Source organism: Mandrillus leucophaeus, unplaced genomic scaffold (genome assembly GCF_000951045.1).
Source record: "Mandrillus leucophaeus isolate KB7577 unplaced genomic scaffold, Mleu.le_1.0 Scaffold146, whole genome shotgun sequence".
NCBI lineage: Eukaryota > Metazoa > Chordata > Mammalia > Primates > Cercopithecidae > Mandrillus > Mandrillus leucophaeus.
The window spans coordinates 1,369,076-1,384,755 of record NW_012101432.1 but is presented as its reverse complement, the minus strand read 5'-3'; the positions used below and the strand labels follow the sequence as shown (position 1 = coordinate 1,384,755).

The 15,680-nt window shown below is 41.3% G+C and overlaps 1 protein-coding gene and 1 pseudogene across 3 annotated transcripts in view; both read left to right on the top strand.

The window, feature by feature from the left end:
* Positions 1-15,680, top strand: part of CDK15 (cyclin-dependent kinase 15) — a 94,697-nt gene that overhangs the window by 15,826 nt on the left and 63,191 nt on the right. For 2 of the 3 annotated variants that reach the window (XM_011974485.1, XM_011974483.1), the window contains exons 5-8: positions 1,126-1,220; positions 1,984-2,046; positions 12,298-12,421; positions 14,074-14,194. In XM_011974485.1, the coding sequence (XP_011829875.1) occupies positions 1,126-1,220; positions 1,984-2,046; positions 12,298-12,421; positions 14,074-14,194 (403 nt within the window). The remainder of the gene's footprint in view (positions 1-1,125; positions 1,221-1,983; positions 2,047-12,297; positions 12,422-14,073; positions 14,195-15,680) is intronic. The other variant, XM_011974486.1, reaches the window with a different exon arrangement.
* On the top strand, positions 2,329-3,162 carry LOC105535449 (annotated as a pseudogene).

The window sequence follows — 15,680 nt, the reverse complement described above, 5'->3', positions numbered from 1 at the left end:
AGATGGAGTCTTGCTCTGTCACCCAGGCTGGAGTGCAGTGGTGCAATCTTAGCTCAATGCAACCTCCGCCTCCCAGGTTCAAGCATTCTTTTGCCTCAGCTTCCTGAGTGGCTGGGATTACAGGTGTGCACCACCACGCCCCACCACACCCGGCTAGTTTTTGTATTTTTAGTAGAGACGGGGTTTCACCATGTTGGCCAGGCTGGTCTCAAACTCCTGACCTCAGGTGATCCACCCATCTCGGCCTCCCTGAGTGCTGGGATCACAGGTGTGAGCCACCATGCCCAGGCCTCATGGTCTCTTTATTGTACCTTTTCTAGTCTCTGCTTTCCTGAAGCCAGAGGTCTTCCTATCTCCGGAAGCTCAAAGACAGACTTTCAAACCCCTCCCAACCACTTGGCCTTTTGTGATGACTTCTTCCCTTCAAGGCTGCCTTTAGTAACCTATTATTGAAGAGGCAAGAGAAAGCCCTCAGCCTTCTCCACTTTCACCTCCCTGGGCTCCCCAAGTTTGGCTGACTCCTCTTTTCAAGTTCACATTTTCTCCTTTCCACAGAGGTTTGCAACATTACCTTTAGGAAATCCTCTCCAGTCTCTATCATGTTTCAACAGTTCTTTACCCCATGCTCTTATCCCTGTCTCCCACCAATCATATCCACCGGCCTTATTGACCGCTTGTGAGAGTTAGAATTTTGGAGACTGGTCATGTGTCACAAAATCCTGCTTTAGAAGGCAGAACACTCCATTTCCTACTCGTCCAAAGCACTTTATCTCTCAGGCCTCTCCTCCTGTAGCTCTGAAGCTAGGTTGATGAGATTCCCAAAGGGGAGCATTTAGTGATCTGAGTGCTTTGATGAAATTGATTAGGTAAATGGAAACATATTTTTTGCAACTACTGTAGCCTGTAGGAACAATAAGTTGTGTAAATGCAATGTTTTGCCATTTTTGAAATAATGAAGGTTCTTTGTAATTTTAAATATTTTTTTGCAACAAGAGATTGTTTTCCAGCAGTAAAATAGCCAGAATGTTTGATGTGAAATGTTTAAAAAATATATACTGCCTGATATCTTTAGAGCAGCACTTTCATTATCAATGATGGATTTAACATTGTGTTGAATTTTTCTAGCTTCTCTCCTGAAGGGTTTGAAACATGCCAATATTGTGCTTCTGCATGACATAATCCACACCAAAGAGACACTGACATTCGTTTTTGAATACATGGTGAGTTGTTCAAGCATTTTACAACACATGAGAAAAATAGCCTGGTACTTGTATAATGAATCTGTTAATATTTTATGGCATGATAAAACTTTTATTACACAATGTGGAAAGTATCATGGAAATATTCATTATTGTGATTAGTAGAACCTTATTGTTCCCACATCCATCTTTGGTCCTGCTTCCTTACCCATGACTTTTGCTGTCCTTTTTCCCCTCATCAGCAATAATAAATGAGGATCTTGAGTTTACCTCCTAAATAAAGCTTTTGCACTTATTTTTAATCTAGTTTTAATCACTATCTGAGCAGAATCCAACATTTTTTTCATTGACAATAAAGGTAAAAATCACAAGATATTTAAAAATTGTATGCAAGCTTGCTAAAGAATAACTCATGTTGTATTTTTGAAGAAAAAATATTTAAATAAGCAGAAAGAACTTGTAAGGTATGTGTACTTGACTTGCCTCCAAGGACACTTGGAGAGTGAAAAATTCCTGCGTCGTCGTGTTCACTGCCAGTCATTTAAAATGAGCATCTCTGTGCTGAGAAACAGGCTTTGTTCTAAGAGCCACCAGTTAGAAAGACACACTGTGTTTGACCTTAACAGTGGGTTCTCAGAAAACCTGGTTATATTCCTTTTGCACCTTTTTCTTAAAATTCTGTACTTCGTAATACCTTCTGACAGTCAAGTCAATGTTCTGCTTTAGGAAACTATCCAAGCACCACTGAATTCACTCTCTTCTCTTTCTCTGCTGTTTTATTTAGCACACAGACCTGGCCCAGTATATGTCTCAGCATCCAGGAGGGCTTCATCCTCACAATGTCAGAGTGAGTACGTTAAGGGTCAGGACCCTCTCCTGGCTTGCCCACAGAAGGAGAGTTCTGAAACAGACTGCCTCACAAAGCAAAGTCCTATGATACTAAATAAGAGGATGGACATCACTGATATTCCAGAGAAAAGTTTTGTTTTTGTTCTTTTTTTAAAAAAAAAAAAGGAAAGAAAGAAAGAAAAAAGTAAAAGAGTTGCTGAGTTGCCCCTTAAGATATAGAGCAATGTTTTCTGAGCAACCTAATGCTGTCAGTCATGGCCACATGCAAATGTGTCTTTAGATGAATAAACGAGTGAAGGAGAATTATACTAAAAGGAAAAAACTAAAGCTAGGCCATCGTAAAATAAATACCTTCTTCCTATCAGATTACTGTGGTCTATGATGAAGTCTGCAATACTTGTTCTAGCAGATCCTATTATATATGTGGCCCTAACTCCTATTTTTCCAGTCATTAGAATAGAAATAATAATAAACTTTTAACTAGCTATAATTCTACATCTGTTATAAATTTTAGAAACCATTTATATTTCATACTTTTCATTCCCTAAGGTTTTATTGGCATTAATTAATTGATTGGCTCTTAAAATAACCATATGAAATTTGTATATGATGTATTTATTCATTTAACTAATATTTATTTATGTATTCATTTATTCATTCATTTAAGAAATATTTATTGAGTACTTAGTGCTGTAATAAGTTCTGGGGTTTCAATAATGAATAAGTTGTGTTTCTTATTTTCAATGAGCTTAAAGTCCAGTAAGATACATGAACTTAAATAGGCAGTGAGGGCCACCCTTCAAGCGACAGCAACGCAAGATGGCAGCCACCATGGGCTCAGGCAATTTATGAAAACAGAATATATAGCCTTAAAATAGAATGTGGACCTAAATACCCAGAAGCACTCCCCTTTGTAAGATTTGTAACAAAAATTATTATGAATGGAGTTAATAGTTCTAATGGAATGGTGAACCCAAGAGCTATATCAGTGCTAGCAAAATGTCAAAATTCATATATCATCAAAGTTATCCTTCAAGAGCTTCAGCGCCTAATGATGTCTAAAGAAAATGTGAAACTCCCTCAGTTACCTGAAAGACAGTGTTACAGCAATTGATCAAAAAGAAAAATCACAGGCCCTTCCCTCTCCCCAACATTTGGTGTAAGCAGTCTTCATTTTCCACAGTAGTAAATTTTCTAAATACATCTTGTAGACCTCAAAGTACTGGAAAGGAAGCTCCTATTCAAAGGAAGTTTATCTTAAGATACTGTAAATGATACTAATTTTTGTACGTTTGAAATATATAAGTTGTTAGCCTGGCGCGGTGGCTCACGCCTGTAATCCCAGTACTTTGGGAGGCCAGGGTGGGCGGATCATGAGGTCAGGAGTTTGAGACCAGCCTAGCCAACATGGTGAAACCCTGTCTCTACTAAAGATACAAAAAATTAGTCAGGTGTGGTGGCACATGCCTGTAACCCCAGCTACTCAAGAGGGTGAAGCAGGAGAATTGCTTGAGCCCAGGAGGCGGAGCTTGCAGTGAGCAAAGATCGCACCACTGCACTCCAGCCTGGGTGACAGGGCAAGACTCCATCTCAAAAAAAAAAAAAAAAAAAATGTAAGTTGTGCTATAATTAATAAATAGGTGGTGAGAATCAAAGTGCTAAAGCCTATGGCCGTAGTAACTAGGAATACTGTGGGAACACATAATAAGGGAACCTAACCCAGTCTTGGAAGTAAGGTTTTGGAAAGGAATGTTTGAGAACAAAGGGTTGAGAAGAGTGAAAAAAAAAAAAAAAAAATTAAAATACCAGTGAGCTGTGTGGAGAATGGGATAGGGAGCTAACTAGAGAAACCAAATAGGAATGTTTCATGATGTGTTAAGGACCCTGGTAAGGGTGAAGACCATTACATTATCTGCACAATCGTGGGATTTTTTTTTTATGGTAATGCTTGGCAATTTGAATAGAGGAGCAGAGAATGTAGACAGTTGGATTGAGTCAGAGTTGAAGTTCTGCCAGACATATGAAAGGAAGAGACAGGTAGGCAAGAGAGTTGAAGAGATTATCAAGACAGAAGTTAAGGTGTTGGCCAGTGGTATCTAGTCTGAGTCTAATCTGAGCGAAGGAAGTGAAGATAAGCAGCTTGCTGATAGTTATGAAGAGAGTGGAAGGGTTCAAGGACCTGGAGGTGTTGATTAAATAGAAGAATGGTTGGAGAAAGAACAACTGTGAGAGAGTGAGATTTTCAAGCTTGAGTGACTCTCACATAGCAGACACTGTGCTAAATGCTTCAAAGGAAAACTAGACATAAAAGACATGATCCCTGCCCTCAAGGGAGTACAGCCAAAAACAAGAGATAAGAAATAGGCACCAATACTATTACAGTACACTTGTGTAGAATGTCAAGAAAGAAATACAATTTAGTACTATAGATGTGCAAGGGCATTAAAGATATCTTCTAGTTTTAAGAAGTTTGAGATCTTAGGCCGGGCGCGGTGGCTCACGCCTGTAATCGCAGCACTGTGGGAAGCAAGGTGGGTGGATCACGAGGTCGGGAGATCGAGACCATCCTGGCTAACACAGTGAAACACCGTCTCTACTAAAAAAATACAAGAAAAAAAAATTATCCGGGCATGGTGGCAGGCGCCTGTAGTCCCAGCTACTCAGGAGGCTGAGGCAGGAGAATGGCGTGAACCCAGGATGTGGAGCTTGCAGTGAGCCAAGATCCCGCCACTGCACTCTAGCTTGGGTGACAGAGCGAGATTCTGTCTCAAAAAAAAAAAAAGAAATTTCAGATCTTAAACACACTGTATTTCAAGAGTCTGGAATAGGAGAGCATGTTACAGGGAGAGAAAATGTTTTCAGCAAAGGTACAGAGTAGGGAAATAGAGGATATGTTCAGGGAAGAGGACCCAAAAGTCATGGCTTGTTAGGGTTAGAGGAAACACAGTGTTTTGCAATCTCCAGGTTCCATTAGTGCGTTTTGAAATCAATATGGTGGTTAGCAACCTGCGTTTTTAAGAATGAAGTAAATAAATGAGAAGAAAATAGAAAATATTAGCATGCATTACATTTTGAAAGAACAAGTATTATTTTCTGCAACTTTTGCTCCAATTGTAACTGTACTTATATTTTTAATGTATGGATGTGAATACATTATACATATATATTTCTTACTGTAGACTGCAGTAAAAAAATCTTTAAAGCACTAGCCTGGTCTAACTTCCTTATTTTGCAGAGGAGAAATCCAAGATCTGAGAGGACAAACATTTTGCCTGAGGTTACAGAACCAACTTATGCCATTGCTAAAAGTGATTCTTAGTTAAAATTCTTTCCCACTAGTGCCATAGTTCTGTTGACCTGAAATACAGAATATATTAGTTCTAGTTCTGTTGACCTGAAATACAGAATATATTAGTTCTGTTGACCTGAAATACAGAATATATTAGTGAAACAGCATATACAAGTCTGGGGAACTAGATTGGGTAGGTGGCTGAGAGCCTCATTTTCTAAGAAATGTGGACCTTGGGCAGGGTATGGTGGTTCATACCTATAATCCCAGCACTTTGGGAGACCAAGTCAGGAAGATCACTTGTGCCCAAGAATTCAAGACTAGCATGGGCAACATAGCAAGACCTCATCTCTACAAAAAATTTAAAAATCAGCTGAGCGTGGTGGCATACACCTGCAGTCCCGCTACCTGGGAGGCTAGGTGGGTGGATCATTTGAGCCCAGGAGTTTGAGGCTGAGGTGAGCCATGATCACACAACTACACTCCAGCTTGAGTGACAAAGGAAGACCCTGTCCCTAAAAAAGAAAGAAATGTGAATTTTATTCCTTGGAGAGTACAGTCATTAGTCATTAAATTTGAGTTGAGAGAAAATGATATGATCAGAAGAAATTCATATCACTGCGGTCTGTAGGATGTATGAAAGGAAAGAAGAGACTAGAGTCAGGGATTCCACTTAAGAATTTTTTGCTTGTTTGTTTTGAGACAGAGTCTCGTTTTGTTACCCAGGCTAGAGTGCAGTGGTGCAGTCATGGCTCACCTCAGCCTCAAACTCCCAGCCTCAAATGATCTTCCCACCTCGGCCTCCCAAAGTGCTGGAATTACAGGTGTGAGCCAAAGAATTTATTGATGTGGCCTGGCCTAATGCTTCTCAAACTTCAGTGAGCAGACAAGTGACCGGAGACCTGACTCAGCAAGTCTGAGGTTAAACCTGAACCTCTGCATTCTAACATGAGCATAGCTGATGCAGATGGTGCTGATCAAGAGCCAAGCACTGAGCAAGGATCTAGTTAGCAATTAGTAATCAAGTACAACATTATGGTAGTGACAATGAGAATGGAGAGGCATATGAAAATCAGTAACAAAGAAGAGTTCACCTCTTGGTAATGTGAGCATGAGGAGGGAAAGGATGGGGCCAAACATAACTGGTTTTGAGTTTGACTGACGAGGAGAATTGTAGCTCTATTAACAGAAATAGGAGAAGAAGTTGGTTTGGAAAGAAAGAGGAGGAGTCCTGTTTCAGACATGTTGAGGTCCCAGGCGAGACAGAATCTCCAAAGGGAAATGAACAGTAGGCAATCTAAAAGGAAATCTGTGCTCAGAAGGGAGCTGTGAGCTGGACATGTAGATCTCAGGGTCTTCAGCACATAGAGTTTAGAAGACAAGGAATAGGCAACCAAAAGAGCAAATACACAAAGAGAGGAGGACTGATGATGAGACTTTTGCCTTTTGGGATGAGAAGAGGAACAGGAAATTAAGGAACGAAGGGAAGCAGCTTATAGGAATGCAGAGCATCTGGAAAAAAATACACACTGTCATGGAAGTTAAGGGAAGAAGCAATTTCAAGAAGGAGGGTATAGTGGACAGTATTGCAAGCATCGGAAATACAGCTAAAAGTCATACTCTTGACTGCATTGACCTTGTGGATTTGTGAGGGACACACTAATAAATAAAGGAATTTATTGTGGGTATATGGAGGCACAAAGGAAGAGGTTATCCAAATCAAAGCAGGTGGGAGTAAGGATGAGTTCTCCAAGGTGGAGGCATCAGTGAATGTGTGAAGGGGCACAGAGCATCCATGCCCATCCCAGGCAATCCTCCTCCAGAAGCCTCCATGAGAGTTCAGCTATCCAGAAGGTCTCTGTACCCTAATCTTTCTGGGTTTTGCAGAGGCTTCATTGTGTAGGCATGATTTATTAAACTATTGGCCACTGGTGATCAACTTAACCTTCTGGTGATCAACTTAACCTTCAGCCCCTCTCCCCTCCCTAATCGGGTCTTGGTCTTTCCAGTGACCAGTCCCTATCCTAAAGCTACCCAAGGGTCTGCCAGCTATCGGTCAACTCTACAAAAAGACATCACTTTGGAGATTCTAAGGATTTTAGGAGTTGGCTGCCAGGAATCTAGTTGAAGATCAAACATATATTTCACAACATCACAGTCGTGCTATTTTATATAAGGAGCCATTAAGTGGTTTTAAACAAAGAGGTGATAAATTCAGATTTTCTTTTTATAAAGCTTACACTGATGACAGTGTAGTGAATAGACTGGAATGAGGGCAATACTTCTTTTTCGAAATGTTATATTCCCCTGACCCTACTTTCTCCTTGTTTTCTTCTACCTCTCTCCCTCTACTCATTCCCTGAATGCTGGTGTCTGTTAAGGTTCCAGCCTTGTCAGTGAGGCTAATCAGAACCACAGTGGTACAGATGTGAGATGATGGTAGGAGAAAGTGGGCAGATATGAGACCAATTACTTAGCCAGAACTGATGGGAAAAACAAGAGTCAGCGATATTTTTTTCTGGATTTGAGTATTAAGATGGATAATGGTGCCAGTCACTGTGATAGAGAATCAGAAAGAAAAATTTACTTTGGAGAGATACGGTGAATTGTGTTTTAGACATGCTAAGTTTGAGGTGATTGCGGGATGTACAGGCGAACTCCAGACTATGTGGGCCTAAAGTAGAAAGGCAATCTGAATTGGAGATAAAGATTTTGAAATCATCAGAATACAGGTGTTCATTAGAGCACTGTCAATGGGTAAGATAGCTAAGGGAGCATGTATAGAGTGATAACAGAAGATCAAAGATGGAGCCCTAAGAATATCAATATGTTATTATTTATTATTTTATTATGTTTTATTTTTTTAATTTAATTTTTATTTATTTATTTATTTTTTAGATGGGAGTCTCTGTTGCCCAGGCTGGAGTGCAGTGGCGCAATCTCAGCTCACTGCAACCTCTGCTTCCTGGGTTCAAGCAAGCCTCCTGCCTCAGCCTCTCGAGTAGCTGGGTCTACAGGCACCCCCCACCTCGCCCGACTAATTTTTGTATTTTTAGTAGAGGCGGGGTTTCACCATGTTGGCCAGGCTGGTCTTGAACTTCTGACCTTAAGTGATCCACCTGCCTTGGCCTTCCAAAGTCCTGGGACTGCAGGTATGAGCCACTGTGCCTGGCCTATTTTTATTTTTTATAGAGATGGTTTCTTGCTGTGTTGCCCAGGCTGGTCTCAAACTCCTGGACTCAAGCACTCCTCCTGCCTTGGCCTCCCAAAGTTCTGGGATTACACGTGTGAGTCCCTGCGCCTGGCCAGAATATCAATATATTAGATATCAGTAGAAGTAGAATCTATAAAAAGAACAGCCAGAGGGGTAGAAAAAAAATTAGGAGATTGTGGAACCGAAAGAAGAGAGCAGCGCCTCAGGAAGGAAGGCATGGTCTATGATGCCAAATGCTGCAAAGATAAGGAATAAGAGGTATCCATTGGGTTTCATAGGAAAAGTCATAGGAAACCATGGTAAAAAAACACTGTGAATGACACAATCATTGCAAAAGCATTTTTATAGGGGGATGAATTTTGTATTTCAGAGGACAAACAATTCCATACAATGGCAAGATCTAGTGTGTGACCACCAGAGTTAGTATCTGAAGTGGACTGGAGAAGCAGATCATTGGAGCTGAGGTTGGCTAGAGCTGTTCTCATGGGCACTAATGTCATAGAGGCAACAGCTGTAATCCAAGTGCCCACATCTTCAGTGAATGACAGAGAGTGATTGAGAGTTCAGTGAATGACCGCTAAAAGAAGAGTAATGGAAGATGTCACTGGATGGCATTAAAATCCAAGGGACAGGGGTTTTTACTTAAAAGTAGAGCAGTAATGGTTTTGAAGTGGTAGTGGGGAAAAGGGAGGCAGCTTATGACACTTGTCAGTGGTCAAAGGTATGAGGAAGTTATAGAAAAACTAATATCCACTTGAGAATACTATAGGGAAGCAGTGAGCTCAAGGTCTCATTTAAGGAAAGGAGCCAGAAGGAAATTCACCAGAGGTTAGCTTTTAGGTAGTTTTTAAAGCAGGATTGAGGAATGGAGAGTAAACAGTGAAAAGGTTTAGGGGAGAGGGGAGCAATAGATACGAGGCTAAACAGAGGAAGCACAGAGCAGAATGGAGATGAGCATGTTGGGAGGAAAAGGAATAGTCGGAAGCTTATATTTTGAGTTGTGACCAAGGAAGGCAGGGTGGGAATCCTAGTGAGGTTATCTTGTTTCATATTTCTAGTAGAATGAGTCCCAGGGATCAGGGGGATGGAAGGACTCAGGCTTCCCTATAAGGAGTTGGCTAACGGATCTCATTGGTTTTTGAGTAACTCCTGGCCCAGATGGCACTAGTTCAATGGAATTATTTTGTTCCCCCAAACCTTATTGAGTTGGAAACAGGTCTAACCCCTGGGATTTGGGAAGCCTTTCTGGAAAGAGTCACCCACAGTCTGGCTGATGTTGAACTGTGCAGACGCCATCATATTTGGTTATGTTAGGATGCAGTAACTGGTGAAGCTTCTGCAGTGTTGAAGGAAGAATCCAGGTTGGGAGAGATGAAAGGGTGAGTGGGTCATGAGGTTTGTCAGCACAAAAGTTTTGAGAAATGTGGTTATAAAATGCCATACCTTAATGCTGCAGTGCTTTACCACTTACAAATGCCTGTAGACGTATCTGGCAGAGAGGAAAGGGGTTGAATGGCAAGAAGGTGGGAAGTGACTGTGGCTAATTAGTGAGAACAGTCTACACTCGAGACATAAAAGGCATTTCAAGCTGACCTACTAAGAAGTTCTGTCTCTGACTCAGCCAGCTCGCTCTCTCCTTCCCTCTCATGTTTTCATTTTCTGTCTTTTCTCTAGTTTCTCAGGATGGTATAGTGGAGTCAGACAAGTCTGAATTTGAGTCTTGGCTCTGACTCGTCCTAGACATGTTTTTAAAGTTACATTGAGCCCTGTTTTTCTCTGCAAACTGAGGATAAGCATGCTATTCCAAAGGCTGTATCCCTCACTGGTCACCAACTTCCTGTCTTCTATCTACCTGTCTTCATCTTCCTCTTTCCCTAGTCCTGCATATTGAAAAACTTTTTTTTTTTTTTTTTTTTTTTTTTTGGAGTGTCACAATATTTGGCCCATCTGTTTTTCTCCCTGCTCACTTTTGAGACGGAGTCTTGCTCTGCCACCCAGGCTGGAGTGCAGTGGCACGATCCTGGCTCACTGCAACTTCTGCCTTCCAGGTTCAAGCAATTCTCCTGCCTCAGCCTCCTGAGTAGCTGGGATTATAAGCAGACGCCACAACACCCAGCTAATTTTTGTATTTTTAGTAGAGATGGAGTTTCACCACATTGGCCAGGCTGGTCTTGAACTCCTGACCTCAGGTGATCTGCTCGCTTCAGCCTCCCAAAGTGCTGGGATTATAGGCATGAGCCACTGGGTCAGTCTGAAAAACGTATTTTTAAGCACATACTATGGTATCTTCTTGTCTTTTACCTGGAATTTAAGCTGGTTCTTTGTATTGTCTTTTCCATGAACACATTTATATTTATAACCAATCAGAAGGTTTAAATGTCAGTGTAGGAATTTTGTGCTGTGGAAGCTTCGTGACTTCGTGAATGGTAAAATGAATAGTGTGTGTATATTTGAAGCAACAGGAAGAGAAAATGCTGGGAAGATTCATGGAACCAGTTAACATTTGACTAGGAGCCAGAAGAAATTTTTAAAATTCTTAAATGGTTTATGAACCTGATGTGGTAGCTACATGAAACCTGCACAGCTGCAGGTCTGCTATGGCAGGTAACTCCCCATGCTCCTGCTTCCATCGGACCATTTGGCTCCAATGTCTCCAGGTCATTGTTAGGTCAGTAGTGGTCCTAGCATCTCTGAAGGTCCTAGTTTTCTAAGATGCTGTTGAAAAAGAGGATTCATCCACATAACTCTGCATCTGCCATTTTGCCCATGTCCCAGGAATGCTGGGCCCGGCCCTTCCTTTCTGAACTGCCAGAACATGTTCTCAGTTGACACAGGTCTTTATAAATACTGATGTTGGTGTTTGAATTCTCAGTTGCCAATGGCACTGGAAAATAGCAAAAGATACTTGGAATACTAAGCATTCTTTTTTTCCCGTAAGTTTCCGTGATGGTGGGAACCTAGTAATGGCTTTGGTTTCGGTGCCTCATAACCACATGAAACATTTTTAAATTGGGGCTTAGAATGTGTTTTTCCCTTTTATTTCTCCACCACTACCATTTACCCTTTCTCCCTTCTTCCCCCTACAATTTATTCCTTATTCTTTTTTGATTTTTTTTTTGAGGGGGGGGGTCTAACTTCTTTTGGTCTCTCTTCCCTTTTCATCGTACTATGTATTTCCCTTGTTTTCGACTTTGAATTTAAGACTTTAAAAATAGGTTTAAGAAGATAAAGATTTCTTTATTTTCTAATACCATCTAAAGATATATTTTTTAGTGTGGTCTCCTTGTGTTGTGTTTTTAAAAGGGTTTCATATCAGAGAGCCTGGAAAACTTAAGCAGTTGTAAACTTTAGAATATCATTTCCAGGTCAACTTTGATCTTATATGCCAAGTTCATCGGTGGGGAAAAAAATTAAATCTTTCACATCTAAATCAATAACTAGTGTTCCAAAGGAAACTTCAAAGTTTCACTTTAGATTTTTAAAGAAGGGTAATTCCTTCAGTATCAAAGAAATGAGATGTCAGGAAAAGCCGGATTCCCTTTGTTTAGGACACAGTCTAGTTACTTGACTTTCCTTGTCCTTTTTCTTCCCCCTCTGAATGTAAAATTCTTCTTCTTCTTTTTTTTTTTTTTTGGCTCTCAAGAGACACTTTTACTATATTCTTTGAGATGACTGTTTTTGATTTAGAGGCGAAATCAGCACGTGGTGGCTCAAATCTCCTTATGGATAGTGTTTCTTCCTTCCAGCTTTTCATGTTTCAACTTTTGCGGGGCCTGGCGTACATCCACCACCAACACGTTCTTCACAGGGACCTGAAACCTCAGAACTTACTCATCAGTCACCTGGGAGAGCTCAAACTGGCTGATTTTGGTAAGTCGCCCCTCGGGTCTCATTCTGGTTTGTGAACAATGACGCTTTTGTATGCGCTTGTTTAAGCATCGACTGGGCCTGGCCTTTGAAAACTGGAGGCCTGAGAACATGATGCTTTGTGAGGATATCAAACTACCATAAAGGAAGTGTGAGGCACGAAACAGGGAGGGATTGGTAGCTTTCTAGGATTCCACCAAGTCCCAGTTTAGTCAGATGGCCAAAAGCTGGGCACCTCTACTGCCCCACTGCCAGTTTTGATATAGAGACATTGGTAGAGTAAACTGTACTTAGTAAGTTTTCCTAAATCTAAGTGAATATACAAATTATATTTGAGTAGATCGAGATTATCTCAAGATGATAAAGAGGCTAACCCCAGATTGTAGCATGGACTCCTGTCAGGATGGAGACTCCAGGACACTTGTTCCTGCTCTCCTACCTTCTTTATGTAGGTATGAGATGCAAAGTTTTGTTCCCATTAAAGTGAAGCAGATTTCCTCTAAGTATCACTGTATCTTTCCATTTTAGCACTTATCACAGTTTATAGTTATATTCACACACACAAATACATGCATACACACAAATATATGCACATGTGTACGCACACCCACACGCACAAATATATATAGATTTGCGTGATGATTTTGTCTCAGCTGGACTGTAAGCATAATGAGGGCACCCTGGGTATGTTTTTGCTTATCATTTTATCCCTAGTGCCTGGTACCATAGTAGGTGCTTAATAAATACTTGTTGAAAAACTGGCTCTATGTGAGCTAAGGAACCAGTCTTCTCTGTTTGGCAGATGCCAAATGGTGATACTATCACTGCAGTATTTATTCTGAGATGGCAGCTTTTATGCTGACATGTAAGCATTTAACAGATATTTGTTTATCAATTCTCCATAATAGCAAACTCATCTATTGAAGTTTTTTTGCAATTCTGTGAGATAAACAGCTGACTGACAGAAAGACTCATTTTGCAGAACAGCACTTAGAAATTCATCTAAGGTCCTACCAAACTGATTAATTTGGATGAGCAGTCCCTACGGTTTATCTGCTAAACTGGGCTTTCCTGGAGTGCCAAAACGGAAAGTAGCCATGTTAGTCATGAACTGAGCTCAGTTTCTGTTACAGAGACCCAAAATCACAGAGGTATAATATGCTAGAAACTTAACTTTCTCTTGCAACACAGTCCTGAACTAAGCGGGCAGAGCATGTACGGTGGCCCCATGCTGTCTTCACCCAGGCTGCTTCTGTCATGTGGCTCCACCATCCCCCATTGCATGTTTCAAGATGGCTGCCACCTCCTGCTCATCACAGCCTGGAGGAAGGAGAAAAGGGAAACAGAACCCTTAACCCCTCCACTAAGGCATGATCTGGAAGTTCACACATCACCTCTGTTCATATAATATAGGCAAGAACTTAGTCACCTGACCACACTCAGCTGCCAAGAAGGCCATATCTAGCTGCAAAGCAGGCCAAAATTTGAGAAATTCACTTAAAGAAGTGATAGACAAGAGTCAAGATAGTGATTAGTTCTACTAAAAGCACCTAAATTTGTGTTATTTTTTTTAATGGTGTTTACCCCGGTCCAGTGCATCAAGGTGCAAGCCAAGGTCCAGAACAATGGGTTTTATGCTTTTCCCTTTTGGACAGGTCTTGCTCGGGCCAAGTCCATTCCCAGCCAGACATACTCTTCAGAAGTTGTGACCCTCTGGTACCGGCCCCCCGATGCTTTGCTGGGAGCCACTGAATATTCCTCTGAGCTGGACATATGGTAAGAGTGGTACCAAGAAAATGGAGAAAGTGTGAGTCATCCTACTCACGAGGGTTGCTTTATCATCCACATTATATTTTAACAATAATTCTAATAATGGCAATCACTAATATACATATATATTTTTGAGATGGAGTCTCACTCTGTTGCCCAGGCTGGAATGCAGTGACGTGATCTCGGCTCACTGTAACCTCCACCTCCCGGATTCAAATGATTCTCCTGCCTCAGCCTCCTGAGTAGCTCTACTAAAAAAAATACTAATATTTATATACAGAAACATAAAGTACTTTCAAAGATACATCTCATTTGATTCTTGCAATTATTCTACAACCTTTTACTGTTGAACTGAGACTCACAGTGTTCTTGCCAAGGCATCTTCTGAATCGAACACTCTTTCTTTTTATTTTATTTTACTTTTTGAGGTTGGGGTCTCACTAGATTGTCCAGGCTGGTCTTGAGCTCCCATGCTGAAGCAGTCCTCCCACTTCAGCCTCTTGAGTAGCTGGGACTATAGGGTTACACCACTGCACCCTGGCAATCTCATGCTCTTTCTTTCATGCCTTTCCTCCTAGCTCCTCTCTTTAATCCTTTGCCTTGTCTCCTCCTTGACACCTTATCCTCAGAGAAACAAACATACATCCCCAAACCACAGACACACAGATGTGCACACACGTGCATGTGCATGCACACACATCTGCATGAACATACTCACACAAGTTCAAACATAGTTCAGAGCCTGGTTTAGGGGGAAAAAAAAAAAAAAGACCAAGCTTCAAGACACTCGATTTTCATGCCAGTTCGATTTCTAATCAATTAACTCTGGATTCTGTTATTTTGAAAAAGTCATGTATCCTCTCTGTGTCTATGTTTCTCCATTTTAAAAAATGAAGGTAATAAACTCTCCCCATTGTAGTTAAATGGAACTATAGTGCAAGTATAAGAACCAAATAGGTAACTGGGCGTGCCGGCTCATGCCTGTAATCACAGCACTTTGGGAGACCAAGGCTGGAGGATCGATCGCTTCCCAGCCCAGTTGTTTAAGACCAGCCTGGATAGCACAGTGAGATGCCGTCTCTACATTTTTATTTTAAATTAGTCAGGTGTGATGGCTAATTAAACACTTCAGGAGGGCTGAAGTAGGCGGATCTCCTGAGCCTGAGAAATTGAGGCTGCAGTGAGTCTTGATGGTACCCCTGCAATCCAGCCTGGGTTACAGAGTGAGACCCCATCCGAAAGAAAGAAAGAGAGAAAGAGAGAGAGAGAGAGAGGGAGAGAGGGAAAGAGGAGAGGGAGAGGGGGAGAGGGGGAGAAGGGAAGAGGGGGAGAAGGGGAGACGGGGAGAGGGAGAGAGGGAGAGAGGGAGAGAAGGAGAGAAGAAATTTTACAACCTATCTTCTGTAAAGCCTAGTACTTAAAGGCTTCCTCTGCAAATAAGAACTTGGGTTCCACAATCCTTCATCTTAATCCAGCCATTACTTTCTGTTGA